This window comes from Lupinus angustifolius, chromosome LG05 (assembly GCF_001865875.1).
Source record: "Lupinus angustifolius cultivar Tanjil chromosome LG05, LupAngTanjil_v1.0, whole genome shotgun sequence".
In the NCBI taxonomy this organism is placed as follows: Eukaryota; Viridiplantae; Streptophyta; class Magnoliopsida; order Fabales; family Fabaceae; genus Lupinus; species Lupinus angustifolius.
This window is the reverse complement of record NC_032013.1, coordinates 5,289,249-5,315,629: the sequence shown is the minus strand read 5'-3', so window position 1 is coordinate 5,315,629 and position 26,381 is coordinate 5,289,249. Positions and strand designations below refer to the sequence as shown.

General features: G+C 31.4%; 3 protein-coding genes across 3 annotated transcripts; 2 read left to right on the top strand and 1 right to left on the bottom strand.

The window, feature by feature from the left end:
• Window positions 4,622-7,000, top strand: LOC109347562 (coleoptile phototropism protein 1-like). The gene is made up of 2 exons (XM_019587478.1): window positions 4,622-5,619; window positions 6,346-7,000. The coding sequence occupies exons 1-2, from the start codon at window positions 4,777-4,779 to the stop codon at window positions 6,904-6,906; spliced, it is 1,404 nt and encodes a 467-aa protein (XP_019443023.1). The 5' UTR covers window positions 4,622-4,776; the 3' UTR covers window positions 6,907-7,000.
• Window positions 17,308-19,556, top strand: LOC109347561 (probable 2-oxoglutarate-dependent dioxygenase AOP1). Its single transcript, XM_019587477.1, has 3 exons — window positions 17,308-17,691; window positions 18,206-18,527; window positions 19,227-19,556. The coding sequence occupies exons 1-3, from the start codon at window positions 17,318-17,320 to the stop codon at window positions 19,476-19,478; spliced, it is 948 nt and encodes a 315-aa protein (XP_019443022.1). The 5' UTR covers window positions 17,308-17,317; the 3' UTR covers window positions 19,479-19,556.
• LOC109347559 (protein mago nashi homolog) lies at window positions 20,741-26,143 on the bottom strand. The gene is made up of 3 exons (XM_019587476.1): window positions 25,827-26,143; window positions 24,375-24,551; window positions 20,741-20,942 (listed from the first exon to the last, which is right to left on the bottom strand). Exons 1-3 carry the CDS (start codon window positions 26,046-26,048, stop codon window positions 20,883-20,885), a joined length of 459 nt encoding a protein of 152 aa, XP_019443021.1. The 5' UTR covers window positions 26,049-26,143; the 3' UTR covers window positions 20,741-20,882.

Genomic DNA, 26,381 nt, shown 5'->3' with positions numbered 1-26,381 from the left:
GATACATAGGTATATTTCCGAGTTGAGTTTTGGAAGAGAATAAATGGAGAGAGAAGACTTTGGAATTATTTCACCAATGTATTTCATGATTTTCAAGTCTTCAATTTCTCTTATTTCCCTTTCAAAACTCAACTTATAAACAGCTCATCAATTTCCTGCATTAGGTAGAGAGGAAGAACTTGAGATAGAGATGGAAAGAGTTGCCACTGTTAAGATACAGATGGTGGCCGAGAATAGAGAGGGTGGAAATGTATATTCTGCAGCAGGTGACTCCTTAAATAGTCCATATGAAGCATCAAGTCCTCACAATAATTGAAAAGTATGATGATTATTTCTATGAAATTTACATCATGAAAACGAATAAATAGAGCTAATGAGAACAATGTTTGATGAAACAATTTGTTGTACCTTATATTACCATGCTTATTATTGTTGGTAACGAGTAACATAAAGAAAGAATAGACAAAACATAACGATTTATAAATTTGGTTGGCCAATTCTGTCTATTCCCTCAAAGTATTGAATGACTAACAATAAGATTACTGCATTTGGTTTTACAGAATAGATATTTATGGGAGCATATTTATTGGCTTATAAAAATATGTTACTTTATATAATCATTGTTTGCAATTGTATAAAAATATGTATTTAAATTAAAAATTTAATAATTAAATATTTTTTGACTAATTACAAACAAAAACACGTAGAATGATATTTGTTTGGAGAGAAGATGTTGATCCATATTTATAGCCTTTACTGCTTTAACCCATTACATAATACTGAATGTTCATGGACCATATTACTGCATTATGCAAAAGGGTGTCGATCCATGATAATGGGCTAAAACATGGCGAGGTCGTAGGTCTCTCTTTCTAATATATTTTAAAAGTAATTAATTTGTTATAAAATATAAGGTAATATTATACTTGATTAATACCATACATATCATAGAATAATTAAAGAGAAAATGATGTATATATTAATAGGTTAAGATATTTTTACACTGTTATTATATTATTCACCATTCATATTTTATTATTATTAACTCTAAAATAAATATAATACAAATAGATGATAAATGATACACTAATTATAAATAAGAATCATCTGTTCCAAAAAGGCTCTATCACCATATCCCTAACTAATAATATTTTCTATAATAATATAAAATATTAACTTATGATTTTTATAATATTTTTCTAAATAAGTAATACATATTGATTGGTATGATATAATCATATAGGAAAACCCATTATGAGTAAACCATTGGGGGCTAGCTACATAGGACAAAGTAATAAATACTGTGGGCCATATTTCCTCAGTTCTTCAGTTTTTTACTTCAGAAAAGACAACTAAGGAAAATTCACGAGATTGTTTGTGATTTGTTGTGCTGTAGCTGTACACAAACTTTAGCCTGTCTTTTTGCGTAACCTTGGCATGGATTTATATAGGGCTGATGTTGATGCACTACCACAATATTTTCCAACCCTTGTTTTTCTCACATATGTTAAATTTCTAATACTTTTTGTCTCCTGTGCATTATCATTTTTGTTTGTCATTATTTATTGATGGACACTTATAAGGGTGCTAACTTTTGTAAATACAAATTAGTAGTTTTTACTAAGCATGACATCATCCTACTAGTTTATTCTGGTCATGGTTGGACTTGAATAGAATTGAGTCTAATTGGTTTGGAGTTGGTTTGAGTTTTAAAAATTAGACTCAATCAATATTTAAGGGTCGGGTAAGGGACAAACATACTCATCCCTGACTCATCTCATATAGTTACTCATTTATCATGTTTATATGTGTATTCAACTATGTGTAGGATAATAACATTTTTTTGGGTCAAAAGTATTATTGATTCTATGTTGTTTTTTATCACATATACAAAGGTACATATATCATTTACATGTCAAATTACATATTTTAAATAATAAATAATATTAAAAAGACTTATCTAAAAGAAATACTCGTTATATTTAATCAGGTTTAGGGCTGGGTTCGAGTTTAGAGCTGAGTCCAGGTTCAAAAAGATGACCCGATCAACATTTCAGGTCGGGTAAGGGACAAGCCTTACCAGACCCAACTCGGCCCATGCTCACCCCTAGTTTTTACCTGCATTTATAGTTTCTTTTAAATAAAGCATCTAAACTAATGAACCTGACGTTGATCTAATGGTGTAAGGTCTCACTAAATCTTTAGAAATGACCAAAAAGTTAAAAGTCGATTACTGTGAGCAATATTTGTTGGGAATCATTCACGCACTTTGAAATGAATTAATTTTGTACGTATAATATGGGAGGATACCATTAGTTATATCAAAAAAATTTCTACGAAAAAAGTCGGTTCCACCAAGGCGGTAGCCACTTAATGTCCCATTGTCACTTAAATAATTATCTATACTTTTATATCTTTTTTGTATAAAAATGTATCATTTCACCATATTGTTAAAAAATTAATCCCTTTCGGGACATGTAGTTAACCATCCAAGCATATATCACTCTGAGGAATGATCTTTTGACTTATATTGAGATCAAATGAGATCTTACACGAATATATCAGCATTTTGTTGGTAAATTTAATTTTGAATAATGTTATAAATTTTAGTGTGATAAAAGATTAATTTATGCAAACATAATTATTTATCCCCAAACTTTCTTGACTATATTATTTAATTATTTAATATGCCTTGTATGTGTTTTTATTTGACAGCTTAATCAAGTATTATGACTTACCTTTGACTTTATATATAGTTCATAGGTGCATAAGTATATTTATTCTGAAAAAAATATTAGAAGGCTAGAATTTGAAGTTGAAATTTGTAAACATTAAGTATTTTTATTGTACAGAACTATTTGATTATTCTACTCGGAAATGAGCAATGAATGTACATATCAATAACGCAAAAGTTTTTTTTTTATAATATTTTTATTATTTATCATTCATATTTTTTTGTTCGTACTGAAAACAATTCTGTCCAAATCAGAAACATCACAAATATGTTGGGCTAACTCTTTGAGCGAATAGTTTTTATACTAAATAGATATTAGACTTATCGATCATAAATCATAATAAGTTATTCCTATATCCTTCCAACCCTTGAAACTTTGTAATCTCTTCATATCTTTTCTATTTTTTTAGTTGCAAAACTCTGTTTCACCATCTTCATACTCCTTTGGCCTATGAAACCTTTTTCAATTTCTTTTCAACTTTCTATTACTATTTCTAATCCAAATTCTATTATCTCTTTGATTAATCTATACATTTTAAGAATTGAAGTGAATTTTAAAAGTCACCAACTGGTTAAAGATGGTGCTGAAATCTTGAGGCGCCTGAGTAAATTATCTATTGCTTTAGTAGAAACAACATAAGTTAAATTCTCATAATTTCTGCTTTTTCCTTTGTGAAACTAATCATTTCTGCTCTTATCTTTCACAATAAAATATTAACACAATAAATTATCACACGTTGAAGGAGGGAAATATTTGTGCAGACTACCTAACCAACCAGGGAGTTGCATCTTCTACTTCTTTTACTGTTGTCCAAACAATATTATATTAGGTCCCAATTTACATTTGGCCTAAGGTTCTACAATTTCTATTGATGTAAAATTCTACATTGAATATAAAGAGGAGAAGTGAAATAATTTATAAGTAGAAATAGCTCATGAAACTATTGTTTTGAGATTTTAGTTCAAGACGTAGTATATCACTTATCATTCTTAATTCTTTCCCATATTCCGGTAACAATGGAATCCCCAATTATTGGAGTCTCATTGGTCAGAGTCAGACTCCTCTCCAGTCTCCATTATTGAAGAGAACAACTGTAGAAAAATGCACGAAAAAACCAAAAGACAATAACACTTATGATGTTTAATTTATGTTACAATTTTATCCTTAAAACTGCACTACAAAATACAACTGTCCTCTCAATTACTGGAGAGGAGTGTTCCTCCACCCGTCATGGTGGGGCCAAATCTAAGCTCCGTTATATTATGAAAGTTTGTAGCTGAAATAAGATATAAATTTCGGGTAAACTTTCTCTTACAAAATAATATTTGTTGTTTTTGTAAAAATATCTAAACTTTCTTCTAAAAAATATTTTGTTCTATAGAGTGTCTGCTCAAATTCTCATTATCTTCTAATCAACTCTCACAATCTAATGATCATAGAGGCTATTAGCAGTGCTAACTGCATATTGTCATTTTGTCACAAGTTGCCAATGAAATTTCATAAAATAAAAATTATAATCATAATTGGTTGTTAAAGTGTGGTAAAATGTAAATGAACAATTTCATAAAGTACTAATAATTTTACCCCAACTGTACATAGGCATGGCCTTATAACCAAAACAAGTTTCTGCTTCTTTGCTTATATAAGCCCTATTGGATTCCTTGTAAGTGTATAATTCTGAACATGTAAATGAAGCAAAATCCAAATGGACCTAAACACTTATGCAATACAACATCAATATATAAATATAGAGATTGAGAGAGAACAAAGAAGTCTTATTCAATTCAATTTCAGGCATGATGGTGTAATAATTAATTTTGTTCTTCATATAGTGCACAAGAGAATATGAACACTTTGTTTTGTCTATTAGGAAGGAAATAAAATGTTGCATGTATGTGTGGTCCTTCTCATCTAAAGGCTCAACATGCCTTATCTATCATCTTTGTTCCTAACTATAACTTCTTAAGAAAATCTACTTGCTACAACAAGTTCAAAACTCAAGAATATATCTGATATTTTTTAACATTCTCTATACATTATAATGCAACCTATGGCTAAGAAAGCTACCATAGAAGCAGAAACAAATAATAACCCTTCTCCTACTCTATTTGAACTTTTCACCAAAATGAAGAATCAATCCTACCAACAAGAATGCAATACCACTAATTTCCCAGCAAAATCTCCTTCTCACTACTCTCAATTCTCTTCTGAATGCTGGTTTGATGATGCATCATGCATTTTGGACATGGATTACTTTGTCAAGACCCTCTCAAGAATCAAGGCGAAAGGCGTTCGGGCCGATTTGATTGGTTCCATAATCACACACTATGCCTCCAAATGGCTCCCTGATTTGTCTTCCATTGACATGGCTGAAAAGGGTCTTACACAATTTGAAGAATCACCTGAGAGTGTAACAGCTTCATGGATGAAAAAAAGGTTCTTTGTAGAAACCTTAGTAGGAGTTCTTCCACCAGAGAAGGATTCAATCCCATGCAACTTCCTTTTAAGACTTCTAAGAACAGCAAACATGGTTGGTGTTGAAGGAACTTATAGACAAGAGCTTGAGAAGAGGATTTCATGGCAGCTAGACCAAGCTTCATTGAAAGAGCTTGTTATGCCATCTTTTAGTTACACTTGTGGAACACTTCTAGATGTTGAACTTGTTATTAGGTTGGTTAAGAGGTTTGTGAGTTTGGATAGTGAAGGAGCTAAGAGTGGTGCTGCTTTGGTTAAGGTAGCTAAGTTGGTTGATTGTTACCTTGCTGAGGCTGCTATGGATGCCAATTTGAGCTTGTCTGAGTTTGTCACACTTGCTGGAGCTCTTCCAAGCCATGCAAGAGCTACAGATGATGGATTGTACAGAGCTATTGATACTTATCTAAAAGTATGTTTTCAATTCCATTATTTCTACAATTAAATTTATAGACTGTCTCTCTTACATAGTATATAAAAAATGGTAGCCGAATGTACAAGGCTCCCACCTAGTAGGGTTTGGGGAGGATAAATGTACGTAGCTTTATCCTACAAGTGGAGAGGTTGTTTCCACGATTTGAACTCATAACCTTATAGTCACTAACCAAGCTCATCCTTTTTCTTACATACGTATATGACATATTTAATTTACCTTACAACATAATATGAAATATCTCCATATTCAATTCTATTTATTGGTGCAATAATGGATATGTTTGATTCACCTTAAAATATGTTATATCTTGATATTCAATTCTAATATTGGCTTAAGAGTGGATATGTACAAAGGAATGAATGAAAAATGATATAAAAAAGGATAATAATTCGAAGAATATAGAGTATCTTGATATTCAATTCGAACTCATGTAGTATTTGGTAGGCATATCAGAACATGGCAAAACACACATAAGATGATTTTTGTAGAACAAAATATAACAAAAGAAAAGACTGCAAAGTAGAATATTTCGGATCATTTCTTAAAAGGTTAATTGAAAGAGAACATAATAAAATATCATGTTTCATCATGTTCCACCTACTCATCAAACACAATATCAGGATTTTAAATCATGGTTTGCAATCGCAATTAGGATCTTATTATTGCGACTTAATTTGTTAGTCTTATTTTGTTAACATACAGGCACATCCTAGTGTATCAAAGGAAGAAAGGAAAGGTCTTTGTAGACTAATTGATAGTAGAAAACTTACACCAGAGGCCTCACTTCATGCAGCACAAAACGAACGTTTTCCTGTGAGAGTTGTCATTCAAGTACTCCTCTCAGAACAAACCAAGCAAAATCGGTTCCAAGATTGGAGTGGATCCTTATTCAGTGGCACAAGATCAAGTCCAAATAATGGAGGAGGGTTTGAAAATGCACCAACAAGGTGTCTTTCGAAGCGCGAAATAAATGCTCAACAAGTTGAGATAAAGAAGCTGAAGGAAGATATGCATAGGCTTCAAAGACAATGCAATGTAATGCAAGTGCAGATGGAAAAGATAGTGGAGAAAAAGAAGGGGAGTTTGTTCAAATGGAAGAAATTTGTTATGCCTAGTGCATTTAGCAAAGGGTTGGGTATGGTGGAAAAAATAGATGAAAATGATGAAGGAGAAGTTGGGTTTGGAAGGAACACTCCTATGGACTTGAAAACTAAGTTAGTGAAATGTAGGACTACTAACAAGTGGAGGAAATCCATGTCTTGAAGTGAAAAGTATCAGAAGAAGCAGCAGTGACTCTGAAGATAGGTAAAATATGGATTTAATACGTATGAAATGTCGAAATTGTAAGTGTTTTTCACACTTTCAGCACATTATCATTCATTGTTTATAAGTAAGTTATCATTGACTTTTCAAGGAAAGTAATACAAATGAATGGTGGATGATAATCGCATAATTTTTTTACTTGCATACATATTAAATTCTTAAAATATTGTGTTTTTTGTTGTTGTATTTAGCTGATTAATGTAATCTGTAAGGTAATACCAAAAAAAAAATTGTATAAGTTCATTTATTGGTGTTAGAGTTGGAATTGATGCAAGTCCAAATTCTGTTGTATTTGGAATAAATTTGAATAAGGATATGGCTCTATTGTATTAGTAATATCTTTCTTTATTAGGTATTTCCTGATAAGTATAATTTGTTTAGAAGTGCACAAATTAAACTATTAATATAATGAAGGGTTTGGGTCATTTTATTTAATTAGTGATGTTTTACCGAAATTTTGTTTAGATTGTTTTACACACTATTCATATTATACATTATTTTTATTAAGTTTGATAGCATACCCCATCTTATTTTTAATGATCCTTGGTTAAAGATTAAAAAAATAATTTGAGTTTTAAATACTTCATGAGTCTTACTAGGGGCTTGTAAATATATATATAATCAAAACTGGAAATTTAAATATACACTTCCTTTTCATAACAAAATACATAACCCGATTTCAATGTATTAAATCAATAATAAAATATATAATAAGTTAATATTTGTTCATTGTCATTTTAAATATTTATACACATTCAGTCATCATCATCTACCATTTATTTATATTACTTTTCTGCAGAGTCAATGATTAAAAATAAATGATGAATGATGGACTACTTTTGTATTGGTGTATGAACCCAGTGGCAGATCTTGATATAAACTTTAGGAGAGACAATAATATTTAATTACAATTTATAACTCAAATTGAGTTAGTTAATGGTAAAATTTTCAATTATTTCCTTTCCAATATTAATCACTATGTTGTGAGTAATAAATTCATCTTTTATCTTCCTATCTAATTTTGTTTGGTTGTTTATATTCTTGAAAATGATATTTAATTATTTATGTTAGCTTAATCATAATAGTTAAGATAAGATGAATAATTTGATAAAACAAGATATGACTAACAATATATGGTTGAGAGTTTTTCAAACTTGAATGACTAACAACATCTAGACTAAAATGCTGAAATTGACATCTCAAACTAATATTTTCTTGCTCATTAAAATCGATAACATATAATTGTTGGACAAAAATACATATATTATCAATATTAAATGAATTCTTAGAATATATATTATCAATAGACATATAATCTATTAACAATGCGTTAGTCTAGTGGTGTAAGGCCCTAGGAGGAACAATTATAAACTTCGAAAGAAATTAGTTACTTATCCAGAAGGTAAGAGATACCATTGATAGTAACAAAAAAATACATACACAATCTCTTTCATTATGTGTAAAATGGTTTCGAATTCAAATGAAATTATACTATTATGAACAACATTATCATTTCCGTATGTAAAAGAATTAGATCAGTTATGTATAATTTTTAGAAGGACACACAAATTGGACTATATTTATTTATCAAACTACAAATTAAAGAAATATGTGAGTCCGAATAAGTATCTTCATAAAAATGTCATTTGGGCTTAGGTAAATGGAGGGTATGTGTTTTTCCAGAAAAATATGTTACTCTATGTGTTATTTGTTATGATTGACTAAAAAATATTTTATAATTTAAAAGTTTAATAATTAATTATTTTTCAAGTAGCACATGAATTGACACATTTTGTGGGACAAAAATACATTCCGGTATGTAAAAATTCAGGGGGGCAGGAGCCCCCACCTGCCCCTATAATGATATGCCACTGTATGAACCAGAGTCTGATATTAATGTTGGTTGAAATTTGTTAGTCTTCACAATGAGGAATCTCATCTTTATCATAAAAACTGGACCCATTTGCTTACTTCATCTTCCTGGAAAGTATTAGCCATGAAAGTGAATGGAAGGTTATGATAGGGTCCAAAACCCTTATCATGGCATTGTTTTCATACACTTTCAAGTACCAAAGACTATCACTGACATCCATGTCCTCTTTGGTGAACTCATAATCTTGTGTCATTGTAGTGTTGGGTTTCTTCATATGCATATGAATGAAACATAGGATGTTCTATTTTTTTTTGTTGAATTAAGAAGAGTTAGTAACGGTTCAATTAGTTGGTTTTAGCTAAGGTTTCTGAAGTGAAAATTTTATTCAAAATATGTTACAACATTCAAGAATATGGGGTGAGTGTGAGATCCAACTTCGGCAATTTTTGTTGGGGTGAAAATGAAATGAGTTGAGTTTGACTCAGCTAATGATTGACTCAAGTCGAGTTTTAGATTGAGTTGAATGCAAATTATTTTTTCAGCTTAAGATTGACTCAATTAAAGTTTACAAATTTTCAAGTTTGTTTGTGAACTCAAATTTATGCAGCTCATCAACTTCAGTGATGATCATTGATAAACATACATATATGCATATATAAGAGAAAATTTACTTTTAAATCAATTTATATATATATATGAAATAATTAGTATATAGTATATAAATATTAATATAAAAAGTATATATAAAATATTATGTATATATATTATATGCATGGGCGACTAATGTGAGAACAATTCTCATATAAAAGCTATGAGAAAAATAAATCTGGACCTTACAATCAATCATGGATGACAGGGTTAAAAGTTAGTTGTTGATCACATGATAATCATATGCATGTATCTTTTAATCTTAACCATCTAAATAAGATCTAATCGTGTACATTATCTGTTTTCATTTCTCACAATGGTGGATTGTTCTTACGTGAGCCACTCTCTTAGGTTTATATTTATATATGTGATTATAAATTTAAATGTTCTCACAAATGGCTCCTTCTTTGTGCATTGGCTTATAAGACATTTCAGGTCATGAGGGGTTCAATGTTCTTTCGTGGGCGACTGAATTATGGGCTTGGAAAGGGTTGTATAGGATTTTCCTGTTTTTGTGGCTTCTCCTAAATAATGGTTTGCCAAAAAAGGCATAGCGGTTTAGAAAGTGTATATCTGAATCTACAGCTTGTTTAAAGTACAATGAGGATGAGACTGTTAGCCATGCACTTCGTGATTGTCACTTCGTCAAGGACATTTGAAGTAAGCTTTTTCGAGTCTGTGTTGATGATCAATTTTTTGCTCATAATGTCTGAGAATGGTGTGAGGTGAATTTAAGGTGTGAAACCAAACAAATCGAGGGCATGGCTTTGAACCTTATGTTTGGTGTGGCGCTGGATACAATTTGGCGGCATCGCAATCTAGTCATTTTTTATAACCAAATTGCCAGTGTTAATGCTATTTGCTTTGAAATTTGTTGCGGTGTAGGAGTTTGGTGGCAGCCTTGCAACAGGAGCAGTATGTTAGTGTGAGATCTCCAAACCCACACTCCCTTATCATCCGGTGGTTCTCTCCGTATAGTGGGTGGGTTAAATTAAACACATGTGGTACTTGTAAGGGATCATTTTGGAGAGTTTATTTTTGCCTATGCCAAACATTTAGGGCATTTCCCAACCCTTCATGCAGAGCTTTTGGGAATCTTGATAGGGTTGCAGCTTCTTCGGCAAAGGGGATTTCAAAACATTAGTATTAAATATGATTCTGCGAATAGTATTAGCTGTTGGGGAATGTTTGTGATCTCCACCACTCTTGCACTACCTTGGTCTTGCAAATCCGCAGGGTTATGGCTGATTTCCACAGAGTCACTTGGAGTCATGTCTATTGAGAGTCTAATAGTGCGACAAATATTCTCGCTAAATTTGGATTGGAATGTCCATGTTTTTGATGTTGTTCCTGTTTCTTGTTCGTTAAATCTGCTCTTAGATAGAGCCTCTACCATATAATGTAGAGGTCTTTAGTTTTACTTTTCTTCTCCTTCTAGTGGTTGTTAGCCACTATATTTCATGGGGAAAAATAAAAAATTAATGGGGTCATGGCACATGAGAGATGAAGTGCATTGAAAATGATGGAGGTTTTTGGGTGGGATTTCCCTTAAGAGTTGACAAGTGGCAAATAGCAAATGTTATTGTGTAGTGAGGTGCATTGAGATGGTGAAGTTGTTTGGGCGGAAATTTTTTTTTGTGAAGCCAACATGTGACATGTAAGAACATTATTTTCTTATATGGTTAATAACCTATGTCAATCAGTAGTATCCATATCTGACAAAAACTTGTGTGTTGCCTAGCAAAAGGAGTAAATACTCATTTCAACCCCTCATGATTTTCGACCTTACCAGTTTGGTCCCTAAAAAATTGAAAACCTCATAATAGTCTCCATAAATTTCAAATGTGGGTCACATTAGTCATTTTTAGAGTCAAATTCGTCCCTATTAAGTGTTGTAAAACATACTAAAAATGATTAATTTGACCCATATTTTAAGATTTTGGGGATCACATTGGGTTTTTAAAATTTTGAGGTATCAAACTGGTAAAGTCAATAATCACTAAATTTTAATAATAATTTGAGTTTTAAATTCTTAATGGGTATTACTAAAGGGCTTCTAAATATATATACATATATACACTAAAAATAATGTAATCAAAAGTGTAAATTTAAATATATACTTCCTTTTTATAACAAATCACATAACCTGATTTTAATATATTAAATCGATAATGAAATATATAATGAGTTAATATTTATACACTGTTAATATAAAGATTTATACGTGATCAGTATATCATTCATCATTCATTTGCATTACTTTTTATGTAGAATTAATAATGATTAAGAATAAATGATGGATGTTGAAGTGACAGTATACAAAACTCTTACACTAACATATCTTTTCCTAATGTTTAATATGAAATAAGATAATTTTTTGTTGTTGCAACCTTGTCATTCTTTAAATCAATAATGATGTACCAACGAGGGGAATGATATTGTTGTTGGTTGAAATTTGTTAGTCTTTACAAGGAGGAATCTCATCTTTATCATAAAAATTGGACTCACTTACTTACTTACTTACTTCATCTTCCTGAAAAGTATTAGGCATGAAAGTGAATGGAGGGTTATGACTATAGAGTCCAAAACACTTATCATGACATAGTTTTTCATACACTTTTGGGTACCAAAGACTGCTGACACCAATGTCCTCTGTGTTGAACTCATAATCTTATACCATTTTAGTGTTGGGTTTCTTCACATGCATATGAATGAAACAGAGGATGTTGTATTTTTTGTTGTTGAACTAAGTAGAGTTAATAATATTCCAATTAGTTGGTTTTAGCTTCCAAGGTTTCTAAAGTGAAAATTTTATTCAATATATGTTATAACATTCAAGAATTTCGGGGGTAAAATTTACGTGGATAGTGTAGTTTGACTACACTATCACACGTTTGGTGTATGTTTTAAAATATTTACAGAAGTAGTGCAACTTTTAGGGAACTCGTGGATGACATCCACGAGTTAGGAGATATCATGGACCTACAATGTGATTTCCCTAGAAAGTCGTGCATTGCAGGCACGAGATCCTTACACGGTGTCAGACACCATGGAAGTCGTGCACGACAAACACAACTTCTATGTAAATGTTGTGGATGTAAAACACGAGATCCATGTCTTGTATATTGTGCACGATATCCGAAAAAGATATATACACCCTCCACCCTAGCCTAAATCACACCGACGAAAGAAAAAAAAATTGCAGAGTAATTTTTTATCATCTAAGAAGAGTTCCTAATCTAATAAGTGTCATTATAAAAGGTAAGTAAGCTTATTGTTTTGTTTTTAATTGTACTAATTTTTATTTATTGTTACTCTATTTTATATGTAGATTGTCATTATTAGAGATATTGTTAGTGATTTTAGTAATGAAGAGGATATTGAGCTATGTGATGATGATGATATTCAGATTGCTAGTAGTGAACCGGTTAGCATAACATATGCTACTCGTTCATATTTTTTCCTTGACATTGATTATCAGTTTAGACAAGATTTTTCGTATAGAAGTAGTAATGTAAGTAATGATATTGATAATGATCCATTTGTTGATAGGCAATTTGAATCAAAATAAACAACAATAAATGATGTAAAACAATTTCATATTAGGAATTCTGTTGATTACCATGTGGATGAGTCTAGGCTAGATAGATATGTTGCAAAATGTAAATATCTTGGTGTTGGATGTGAATGGAGAATTTAGGAATAAAAAAATTTGAAGCGTGATATTTGAGATATTAGAAAAATTAGTGGAAGACACACTTGTGTATCCACTAATATTTTCCAATATCACACGAAATTGAACTAATCACTCATCGCAAACTATATTATTCAATTAGTATATGAAGATCCTAGTATATCAACTAAAGCATTAGTGAAAGAGGTAGTAATTCGTTGACATGTAGGAAGGCTTGGACTACTAAACAAATAGTAATGTCCTAAATTTATGGTGATTGGGAGGGATCGTACAAGAAGTTACCTCGTTGGTTGAATGTTGTCCAATATTATGCATCAGGTACAATTGTAAGATGTTCAACATCTAACCATCAAGACCATAAACTTTGATTCTTGATAGGGTATTTTGGGCTTTCAAACCATGCATTGAAGGATTTAGTTTTTGAAAACCAATCCTTCAAGTGGATGGCACATTCTTGACTAGAAAATATATTGGAACATTGCTAATAGCTAGTTCACAAGATAATAATAGATATGTATTTCCAGTTACATTTGCCAATATGGAAGGAGAGACAAAAGAAACATGAAAATGATTTTTCTACAATATTCGTACATATGGTACCATACAGCCGAACATTTGTATAATATCATATAGGGGTACATGGTTGTTGGGTGTACTTCGTATTGAGCTGTCACAATGGTGTAATGCACAATATGTATATTGCATCCATCATGTTGCTAGCAATTTCAACAAGAAGTTCTGAGATAATGATATGAAAGAAAAAGTCATCAAAATAGGTATGTATAGATTATATTATTTTGTTATGTGATTTATGTTAATGTTGATATACTTATTGTAGGATATGAGTTGATGCGATCACAATTTGAGTGAATGCTTGTTGTTTTGCATAAAAAATCGAGGGCGGCAACTTAGTTAGACAACATCCCAAAATAAAAATGGACGCAATCATATGATGAAGGGAGACAGTATGACCATATGATGACGAACTTGGTAGAATGTGTTAACGTCATTCTGAAAGGATCAAGAGCCTTACCCATTACTGCATTTGTTAGAGTAACATATCATAGGTTGAATTCATGGTTTCTTCACCATAGAAATGAAGCAAGTACTATGATAAGGGCATGTCATATATATTGTGAAGAATTGACTAAGGTGATCAATGTAAATAACTGTAAAGCTATACGTCACCACCAACATTCCTGATCATGCAACCAACATAATACGGTCAATGTTGTATCACTTGTGCATTGATTAGTTTAAATTTCATTTCCATAATGTTGTCTTATTATTTTAGTTTATGCATTTTTTTTAAACAACTAAAATCATAGATCTTAAATAAAATCAAAAATTCTAACTAAACTCCCTAAAACTAACACCTTAGTAAAATTATAAATTTCATTTTACTTTTATTATTTTAATTTATACATATTATTTTTATACATCTAAAATCTAAAATCTTAACTAAATTCAAAAACCCTAACTAAACTCCCTAAAACTAACCTCTAATATAATAACTAACCCTAAATTACTCGTGTAAAAGGAAAATGTTAAATTCATCATGTCTCATCGAAACTCATACTTTCGGTTCACGAGTATACGAGTATGGAAGTCATGTATGTCACACATGACTTCAATGGAGGAAAGAGAATGTGTAAGAATCTTGTGCATATAATGCACAACTTCCTAAGGAAATCGCATTGTAGGTCCACGACATCTCCTAACTCGTGGATGGCATCCACGAGTTCCCTAAAAGTTGTACTACTTTCATAAATATTTTAAAACATATATCAAACATGTGATAGTGTAGTCAAACTATATTATTCACATAACTTTTCTGAATTTCGGGTGAGTGTGAGGTCCAACTCGGGCAATTGTAGTTGGGGTGAAAATGAAATGAGTTGAGTTTGACTCGGCTAATGATTGGCTCAAGTCAAGTTTTAGTTTGAGTTGAATGCAAGCTATTTTTTCAACTTAAGATCGACTCAATTAAAGTTTACAAATTTTCAAGCTTGTTCACGAAGTCAAATTTATGCAGCTAATCAACTTAAGTAATGATCATTGATAGACATACATATATGTATAAAGGAGAAAATATACTTTTTAATCGATTTATATAAAATAAAAAAAATTAGTATGTAGTATACATGTATTAATATAAAAAATATATATAAAATATTATGTATATATTATATGTAGGAGTCGATTAAAATGAGAACAGTTCTCATATAAAAACTATGAGAAAAATAAATCTGGACCTTACAATCAATCAAGGATAGTAAGATTAAAAGTTAGTTATTGATCACATGATAGTCACGAGCATGTATCTTTTAATCTAAACAATAAAAATAAGATCTAATGATCCACATTATCTGTTTTCATTTCTCACAATGGTGGATTGTTCTCACATGAGTTACTCTCTTAGATGCATATTTATATATGTGATTATAAATTTAATATGTGTAAATTTAAAGGTTCTCAAACGTATGTATTATATATGTTTTTATATATGTGTATATATATAATAGAATCGATACATGACATAACATGTTAAATTGTACAGTACTCAAGTTCAGCTCGTTTACTTAATGATCTCAATTTTTTGTTAAAGTTAAACATTTTTTGTTTATGAACCAAATTTATCGAACTAAATAATGAGTCAAGTTTCAATCTAATGTCAAGTTAATTTGGTTTGATAGTTGTTTATCTTATCTCTTTTTTTTCCTGTTATGGCTATGTTTATGGGTGGAAAGGAACTGAGTCGAACTTGGCTAAGCTAAGCTCTACTCGTTAAGGATTGGTTTGAGTTACATGTTGAATCGAGTTCAATTTCAAACTATTTTTTGAGCTCAGTTAAAATTTAAGGACAATTTGACTTCTAGGATGCTCTATTTATAGGTATGGGAATCTAAATGGCATAATAACCAGTGGTCCAGATTGCATCCGTTATAAAAAATAAACAACTAGACGAAGGGCAAACGAAGTGGGGGCACCTAGGTCATGTGAATCGTGTGCGGAACATACACTTGCATGTGCTTAATGTCAAAAAACGTGTATCAGACACATACTGATGTGTGAGGACTTGCTATGTAGACTCACCATTTTTAAAAAGAATATCCAATTTGTCTAAAAGATTTAGACTACAAGGCCCCAACTTGAATACGAACTGATTGGCGATGGCATGTATGTGGTCATGTGGTGTGCGTCTTCCCAACTATAAAACTTTTGTTCCCCTTGGGGTCACCCAAGTTGCACACATGTATTAGTTCTTACTTAGAATTTTAAGTGTTTCGTCTACGTAATATGGACTTCTCTTTTCATTACACACTCTTAAAAACCAACATTATTTAATACAAAATTCTAGTGAAAATAATTGCACGGTAACTAAATAATTTGTAAAGTGGTCCAGAACGCAAGCAACTTGTGAATGAAACATATCAAAGATCCAACAAGAGTTGTTCACTTTCTTTAACTTATTTATCATATTTAACTAAATGGTCCTGACCAAGACATCTTTGCTTGTCATGTCCTTAAACTTTAAAACATTACATCCATTGTTAAGTATATCATCATACGATGCACATAAATTAATTATTATTGAAAATGAAAGGGAAGCTACATGGGAATAAACTTATATCTATTGAACTAATATAAAATGAGAAAAAATGTATATATTGATAGTGTAAGTGTTTTATATGTTGTTAATTTATCATTCATTATCATTGATTATTAAAAAAATAATACAATAAGTAATAGATGATATACTAACTGTATATAAATGATTATACCGATAGCGTATATATATTATATTCATAAAATACATTAACCTAAACATTTATTTAATTTTCTTTTTTACTAATCAAATTAGGTTTGCATGTCAAACATCAAATAATGAAACATAACAACTACCACACATTGATCTCACTAGATAAAGTTGATTACATACATGTTGTATCATAGTGTAAGTTAATTGATAAAGTATCTAAATCTAAATATTTCCTAATCATACAAGATAAAATAAAATAAATATTTAATATTGTGAATATTATATTGTTATTACAAGTAGAGTATAATGTATTATATAAATTGAACACCATGAATGATCAATAGCACTCAATCTTGTAATTAAATTAGAGAAAATGGGTTCAGAAACTATTCCAATGCTTCCAATCATTGACTTCACTAACCTGAAGTCTGAAGGGAACATTAATGAGTGGGAGGCAGTGAAATCCCAAGTTCACAAGGCAGTAGTTGAATATGGTTGCTTTGAAGCAAAATTTGATAAAATTCCTTTAGACCTTTGTAAAGATATCTTTGCTTCACTACAAGAGCTTTTTGATCTCCCTCTCCAAACCAAGGTACTCAATGTGTCTAAGAAACCATATCATGGTTATGTTGGACAATATCCTATTGTCCCACTTTATGAGAGCATTGGCATTGATGATGCAAATGTCTATGACAAGGTGGAAAATATGGCCAATATCTTGTGGCATGATGGAAACCCAAGTTTTAGGTATGTGTTAATTAAAATTAAAAAAAAAACTAATTTGTTTTGTAAACTAAAATGTTGTGTTTATATTTATTCGTGACAACTTCCAACAATTTTAATTTTTGTAAGCAATTTTTTTATTAAAAGAGTTGAAATATTTGATGAAATCTTCTGTTCGCGCTTGTTGTGACTCGAGTTTGGTTCTCAATTTCTAATTTCTCTATAAACCCTTATTGAGCATGGTGATATTTTCTTGTCTTTCATGTGTGTGACTTTAAAATTGTGTAAATTAAACTTGTGGGGAGAATGGTTTCCAATTTCAAGGTCAAAACATAACTCTTCTAAACTACCTTCTCTTTTGGTCTTGTCATAGACCTTATTTTCTTATCTTGTTAAGAAATTTTTTTAGAGTATAATAATATATACATTGTTAATATAAAAATTTAAATAGAGTTAGTTCATCATATTACTTGATTCAATAATAATGAAAAATTAATTATAGATGATGCAATGATAGTGTAAAAACTTGTTTTTACAGCAAAACTATACAATCATTCTCTGGGCAGGTATCAGAATTGGATCAGATTATTAGGAAGATGATTTTGGAGAGCTTGGGTGTTGAAAAGTACTTGGAGGAGCACATGAACTCATCGAAGTACCTCCTCAGGGTTATGAAATACAAAGGCCCTCAAACTAGTGAGACAAAACTAGGTCTCAACTCACACACAGACAAGAACATAGTGACTATATTGCACCAAAATCAAGTGGAGGGGTTAGAGGTTCTGACCAAAGATGGAAAATGGATCAGCTACAAGCCCTCCCCAAATAGTTTTGTTGCTATGATTGGTGACTCTCTCCATGTAAGTTCTATTTTACAATGACCTTGTAGTAAAAAAAATATAGTTTGATGGTTCACTCATTTATTTTACTAACCACATACTGAATTCAGCATATTGTATATGGTCATAGAGGAAGTGTTATAGTAGTAAGAAAAAAAAAGCAACACATTAGCAGGTAACACTTGCCCAATAATAGAATAAGTAAAGACCAACAAGACGTTGATCTAGTTGTATACCTCAGATAAATTAAAAGGTCAAGGATTCAGTTCATATTGATGACATTTATTGGGAGACTACCCAAAAATGATTAGTTCATAAATAATTACCCTAATATATAACTTAGGTAAAAACTTAATCCTTCCTTTGTTGGAAGAGAAAAAGAGACTTTTCTTTATTTGAAAAAAGGAAGTTGTTAAAATAATTCGTTTTTGTATGTATTCATCTTAGTGGTGGGATGGATAGAGGACTAATCAGAAATTAAGTGGCTAAAAAGTATATATTTTACAAATAAATTAGTGGTAGAAAAGAAGAAGAAAAAACATGTACTCAAAAGTAAAGACATTATAAATGGATGAATACCAAAACATATTATGTTAAAGTTTTGGGTATCGCATTAGCCCATTGTTATAGTTACTAAAGTTTAATATTTTTCGAGAAAAAAATACAAAAGCTAATCTATTTCCATAAGTCCAAGCATGTTCTAAAAGTAAATTATTTCAGGCATGGTCAAACGGCAGGCTCCACTCGCCATTTCACAGAGTGATGATGAGTGGGAATGAAGCAAGATATTGTATAGGACTATTCTCAATCCCCAAAGAAGGTTACATTATTAAAGCACCAATGGAGATGGTTGATGAAGAACACCCTCAACTCTTTAAGCCTTATGATCACTTTGATTTCCTTAACTATTACTACACTAAAGAAGGCCAAGCAGATCAATTTGCTCTAACCACTTTTTGTGGTGTTAATTGATTTGTGTTTGATTGTGTACTATAACAATGTTGTGTTTATCAAATTTTAAGTTGATATGTGTGTGTGAGCTATTCCAATTGAATTGAAAGGGTTACATAAGCTCATCTTGATCAATCTTTCAATGTTATTGTTTATTGATAAATTGTATGAAGGGTGTGTTTGGCAAAATATGAGCCAGAATTAGAGAAGGGAAGTTTATTTGACGAAAAATAAGTTAGCTTTTTTCGGTTAGATAGAGTTTTCAAAAACGTCAATCTTGATTTGAGAAGATCCTTAAAATGATTTCTGTTAAAAATCACAGCCACTAATTAATCACGTAGATGAGATTAAGACCCCAAAATAACCTTTTTTTTAACCAAATGTGCCCTCCTAAACCAGAATTGTATCACGGGGTGAACAAAATTGAAGTGCCCAACTATTAATTGACTATTTACTACCTAAAATGCAATCACTATTAAAATGGTTATTACTTCGGTTCTTTTAGGAACTTCATCAATGATCATTTAATATTAATTTAATTTGAGGAGATCTACTTATTCCAAGAACTTACTCAAAATCTTAGTAATATTTTAGAGAAATCTAATGATTTCAATTTGTAAGTATATCTAAATCAATAAATTTCTCTAAAATTGATAGTCAAATGTGAAGTAAATTTTAAAACTTAATATTAGAGTAAATGGATCACTCTCTAATTTAAATATGTATTGGTTTAGTTATATAATTAATGGTTATATATGATGATATTGAAATAATATTTTTTGAATGAAACAAAATATTAGAGTAATAATTTTTTTTAATTTTAAGTAAATCATCCGATTCACTTTCCAGATTATTCTAATTTAGTTGAATTTAGTATAACTAAACTGGAATTTCACCAATTCAAAGCAGTCTAACGCCTCGCAGAATCATTTTAAAACTCATTCAGTGATCAAACTAATCAGCCCGCCCAGTCCTCACAACATTGGTTGTGATATTAACAAATAGTTCGCAAAATCTAAAACAACTTTTTTGAATGTATAAGAAAGAACAAAATCTAAGAAAACAAATTGTAAGGACTAAAATCAAAACTGGATAAACTTTTATGGACCAAAAATTTACACAAGCCTATAATATCTCTAGGACTTAATTTTACATTTTGTGATGATCAATTTAATTTTACTTTATGTGATGGTCTATTTAATTTTACTTTATGTGATGGTCTATTTAATTTTACGTTATGTGATGGTCAATTTAATTTTTTAGGGCTTTGTACGGAAAATTAATTAGTGAAAACATATATAGTGCATACAAAAATATTTATCAAATTGTCACCGAGTCAGATGTCAAACTCCATCAACAAGAAGTATAGTTTTTAAACAAGTAAACATTCTCCCCAGAGGTTGAACAAATAACACCATAAAAATCTTATATGGGCTTGATCTTGAAGTGAAGTGAAATAAGAGAGAAGACAAAGCACTTCAAATCCTGCATACATATAAATTGATAATTAGAATATAAACAAAGGTATACAAATCTGGCAATCTGCAAAACAATTAATATAAGTAAAACATAAGAATTTAAAAAATACAAGTGAAAGAAAATAAGAACATACCTAGGAGGATACATGAATTACTATCTCTAAAGCATGATGAAAAGGTCAAGAAAACAGAATAACAAAGGAATTTTCAAAGTGCCAATTAATTTGACAAAAGAATGAAGAAAATAAAACTAGTACATGAACTATATTGGTGATACTTAGAGAGGTTAAGATCTATCAAGGCATGTATTCCAGTTCCGATTTCAAGTAATATTGGTCATCATTTGGTCTGGTACAAGGTTCGCTCTAGGTATAAGATAGCTATATGGATCAAATTCTTTGGGCGGCACATTGCACAACTTTCCCACTTAGTGGGATCTAGGAGGGTATATGTACAGCCTTACCCCTGCAAAAAGTACTGTGCGACCATGACCTCATGATCACTAAGCAACAATCTTACCATTGAGTCAAGGTCACCCTCTAGCTATATGGATCAAATAGTGTAATAATATCCCATCGTAAGACATGTCTATAAACAGATCATTTAAAACTAAATTCTTCTTAGTAGTTTCAGCTAAAGTTTTAACAACAGCATTCCCCTACCGTATGGAGTCAGATACATAGATCAAATTATGACACAATAACTTGTTGTAAATCATATCTTTAGGCAAACCATTTAAAGCTAAACCATTTTCAATGGCTTCCCCTTCTGTTGTTTATGTCTCCTTCTACCTCTAACTATTGAGCTATCTTCTACCGTATCTACTGTTGTTATTGGAGTCATGGTCGTCTGGTATGTGACACAAGTATGTGGTAGTGGATTCAGTACATTGTATGTGAGGTAAATGAGAGACTTATGTAATTCTGATTAGGGTTTCTATAGGTCCTCACACATGTCTAAATTACCTAAGACGAGATTCTATCGTATTTTATACGATAGGTGTTAGCACAACTTTCTCAATGGCATTCGTTTTTAATCATATCTTGTCTAGTGTCCACTTACCCAACACAATGCTTTCATATCTCCTATATTGAGTCTGCTCTTTTGTTAGCTTTTACGGTTAAACCACCTAAAGATTCAATCTCATGCAATGTCACAGGTCTTATAGCTACAGTAAAAAAAAATTCCTCAGTGGAGTCTGAAGTATACTTAAATATCAGGAATATTTATGTACATAGACAAGGTCTACAGAAGAATTTCTCCTAAATGACTAGGGTACTTTGACTTTTCAAATCTGTGGGTTACAGAGTGGGTAGCAATCTCCTTTTCCTTAAAGGGATTCATTGGAATGTAACAGAAATCTTTTGATTTAACCTAAAACCATTGCTTAAGTAAGTTCGCACCAAAGAAACATCCTCTATTTGACATACAAATAAATCGAAACTTATTACACAGCCTATGACACAAACCAAACTTCATGCTATGATCAAAAACAACATTTCAGAATGATTCAAAGAAAAAAGTCAAAAAACTGATCAATTCCTTACAAAAAATAAGTAAACTCATTAACAAATAAAAAAACAATAAGGGTATGATCTTTTATCATATAAATCTATCTAATTTCCCAATCAAGAACTACTTGATAACAATTGTTGTGCTCCACTGCTCACAAGAATTTCAAAGTTTTACGGATTTAACATAGAACAACTGGACTATAATGCCAAGTGTTGCTCTGACACTGTCAGCATACTACTATTAAGAGGCACAAGTCATAATTTTTTGTTGCTTCCAAGTAAAACTGCTTTTGGGTTTAAGTATACTCTTATCACAATAAAGGTAGTCTTTTGGAGAAGGGATTCCAATTATGAAAAGCCAAAGTTTGAAAAACCTCAGCTTCTTTACTTTCTTCCCTTCGTATATCTCTCAAAAAAAAATTCTACTTCTTCTCAATGAAAAATGAAACCATGCACCCTTTTATCTGAAGGTGTCTTTGGCCAAGGCCTATTAACACTGCATTGTGTGAAATGAACTTTCAATTATACAAGAAATAAGAATGAAAATATCTGCAGGTTGTAAAACATATTCTTCATTTGAGTTAACTGCCTAGATTATTTTTCAAATATTTAAGAGTGACAAAGAAGATAAGGTCAATATAAGAAACACGGTAAAGCAATGTGCAACCACTCTCAGAGCATCAAAACGCAATTATACAGTATTTACGGTATATGATTAAATTATACTAAAGCCAAATAAAAAAGAACGGCATTTTATTAATTGATGAATCCATGTCCTAATAACATTTCAAATGAACCAAACATGCTAATGGTGCACTGTCTAATTTGAGATTGGACAACAGAGAAACTTTTATTTTGGATTGTAATGAGTGGGATATTAGTAAATTTTCAAATTTGAGTCTAACCTTTTAACGAGTCAACTATTTCCATTTTGCGAAAATAATAATTCATTGGAGTATGCCATGCAATTTCATCCCACAGTTAATAACAAAGGAATCCTAGGAGACTAGGAGTGATATCTAGGAGACTAGGAGTGATACTTAGGCTGTTTTACCTTTTTCTAAGTCACAAATATGTCCATTTAATTTTAATAACTTACAAGCTTCTTCACTTAGAAACAGACACCTTAAAGAACTTCAAATTACATAATGCCCATAATTTAACCAAAAACCACTGTTCCAAGTAAACAACAAGAAACAACATTGGTTTGGCTGCCTTTGCTTTACAGATAACTCCAAACCAGCTACATATAAAATCTTAGGACACAACAAACTTCGAGCTATGACAAAACACAGCATTACCGATCAATTCATGATAATGTAGCTGAAGCCAAGAACCAACAAAAAACAGGTGTCATACTGACACCCAGGAAAGCCAAAGAATAAAGATAAAAACAAGGTATGTAGAAAGCTGGCATTGTTAAATGCTTTCTATTCCCAATAGAGATAAATTAAAAAGCTAACGATGACGAACAAGCAAAACAATAATGAATTCAGCTTTGTATTTGTTACCACCATGAACAGGACACTGATTGTTCCTCAAAAACAAATCAGTTTACTTGTTATAGGTTATGCTCAAATTAGAAGACTTGGATGCATCAAAGTTATCAACCCATCAATCATATGCTACAAGTTTAAAAGGAACCAGTGTTTTCAAGCAGAAGGAAGATGCATGAAATCAGACAAACTCTTTAACATAGAAGTATACTTTTTTCCAGCAATATTTGATATAAAAGATAAACTAGAAGAGGCATAGAAGTGTGAAACCATCATGTCCTATGATACTTCTATGAAGAAGTAGAAAAATCAAGCAAATGAATATGAATAACTATCATATTCTAGGAACTTCTCATGCAACTGCAATATGCCTTCTTAAATTTTTATCAAAAAACAGAATCCATAGAAAGCATTTATGAATCAGCTCACCTGAACAAGATAGTAAAAGATACGAAGACCTTCAGGATCTGCACTATTTTGAACATCCATAAGAGATCCAATCTTTGATGTTGTGAAGGAGATGTGTTCATTCCCCATGACAATCTCGAGTTCCTGTCGTCCAACTCGATCAGGTTCTGGCCAGTTGTTATCATCTTCCTTCATGATCTGAACAAAGACACTAATTGATGAGAAAGTAGAATAAAACAAATAACAGCCATTCAAGAGTATGATGAAATATTCAACAAAGGAACTATTAAAGTCTTGCATTTATGAAGAAACATGGCACCATTAAATCAAATAACAATTTTAGCCATTCATTGTATGCAGCAGGAAATCCTAGAAGCGACACTTAGATAGCATTCAGTAGATGTGTCAAAACAAGACAAAACAAAACACACGGGTTCTATTGTTCTATGTTTGGTGTACTTCACAAGTAGAACAAAACAGGATCTGAGATTAGAAAGTATCACATTTTCATTCTACTGAAAAAGGTGAGTCGAAGAGAACATAACAAATATTTCATACCACTGTGTTCCATTCATGTGCCAAACAACACAATATTGGACTGTACAAAGCTGTTGAACAACAAGGTTCTTGTCAATTCTGTGTAATTCTTTCTAGTCCTATACTTGGGCTTAGCCTATGCATATCCCATATTTAAATGGTTTTCAATAGTTAATATAATAAAACATGTAAGTTTTTCAATTGTGAAATGCTAGTTACATTCCTCATTTTAGTCGTTTCGGACCCGTTTGCGAGTTGGGTTTTGGAGGGGCAAAAAGGGAAAAGAAAGGCTTCAGAGATATCTCACAAGTATATTTCATGGCTTCGAAACCTTCTATTTCTCTCCTTTCTCCTCTAAAACTCAATTTGCAAACAAACCCTTGGGAGCTATGTGAAAAAACATGACAAGAGTTTACTCCTGGGCTCATGACAAGAACTTATGAAAGTAAACATGTGAAAATAGCTTACAAAAATACCTCAACCTTCCCAGTAAGCTCCTTTCAGTTTATTTCAATAAACTTATCAAATAAGTTTGAAAAAATAAACTCTTTTTAGCTTATTTTCAGCAACGACAAAAACCTAGCTGCATAAGTGTTTAGTTTTTCAAATTATCATTTCAATAAAATGGTGGCACAATGCAAGATGCTCCACCTAGCAGGATCATAGGAATATGTCATATACACAGCCTTACCCCACAGGTAAAGATGTTGTTCCACAATTCGAAACCATAACTTTCAAGGTAATGGTTGATTGTCTTATGACCTGGAGGACATGAGTTCAAATCCTGAAGACAGTCTCTTCGATTGCAAGGGTAAGTAAGACTGTTTAAATCTCCCCTAGACCCCACTATATAGGAGTCCCGTGCACTGAGCCGATAAATGACAGACAGAAACATGATTAATGAATGGAGAAGGGATGAAAATGTTAGTATAGTACCTCGCTTTGGGAAATGATACGACGGCATTCGCGAAGAACGGCAGGAGTTAGGTAAACTTCTTTGCGGATGATGGTGTCGTTTTTGTAATTAGAGTTGTTAGCGTAACGAAGCTTCCCATCAGATCTGAACTCGAACTCCAAGAATTCATGTCCGAATTTCCCTTTGTGACCAACATAGTATCTCAGATAAAATTCTCCACTCTCTTCTTCCCCACCCGCCATTTTTCTCTTCTCTAACTCACAGTTTCAACGATCAATGAGTTAGGGTTAGGGTTATAACATAAAGGGAGATAATAATAAAGTGAAAAGGAGTGGGGAAGAAAAATAAAATGTATAGACTATAGAGTAGGGGAAAGGGAATTTTAATTGGAAAGTGGGATAATGAGGGTGGGAATCTTATTTTCCAATGTTATTTGCATCTTCTTTTAACATAAAAAAATATAATTAAGTATTTAGGTGATAAAGTCATGCCATTTTAGATGATAAGTCATGCCATTTTAGATGAGAACTATAAGTTAGCTCGCAAATAATAATTTTTTGGCACATAGTTAATAA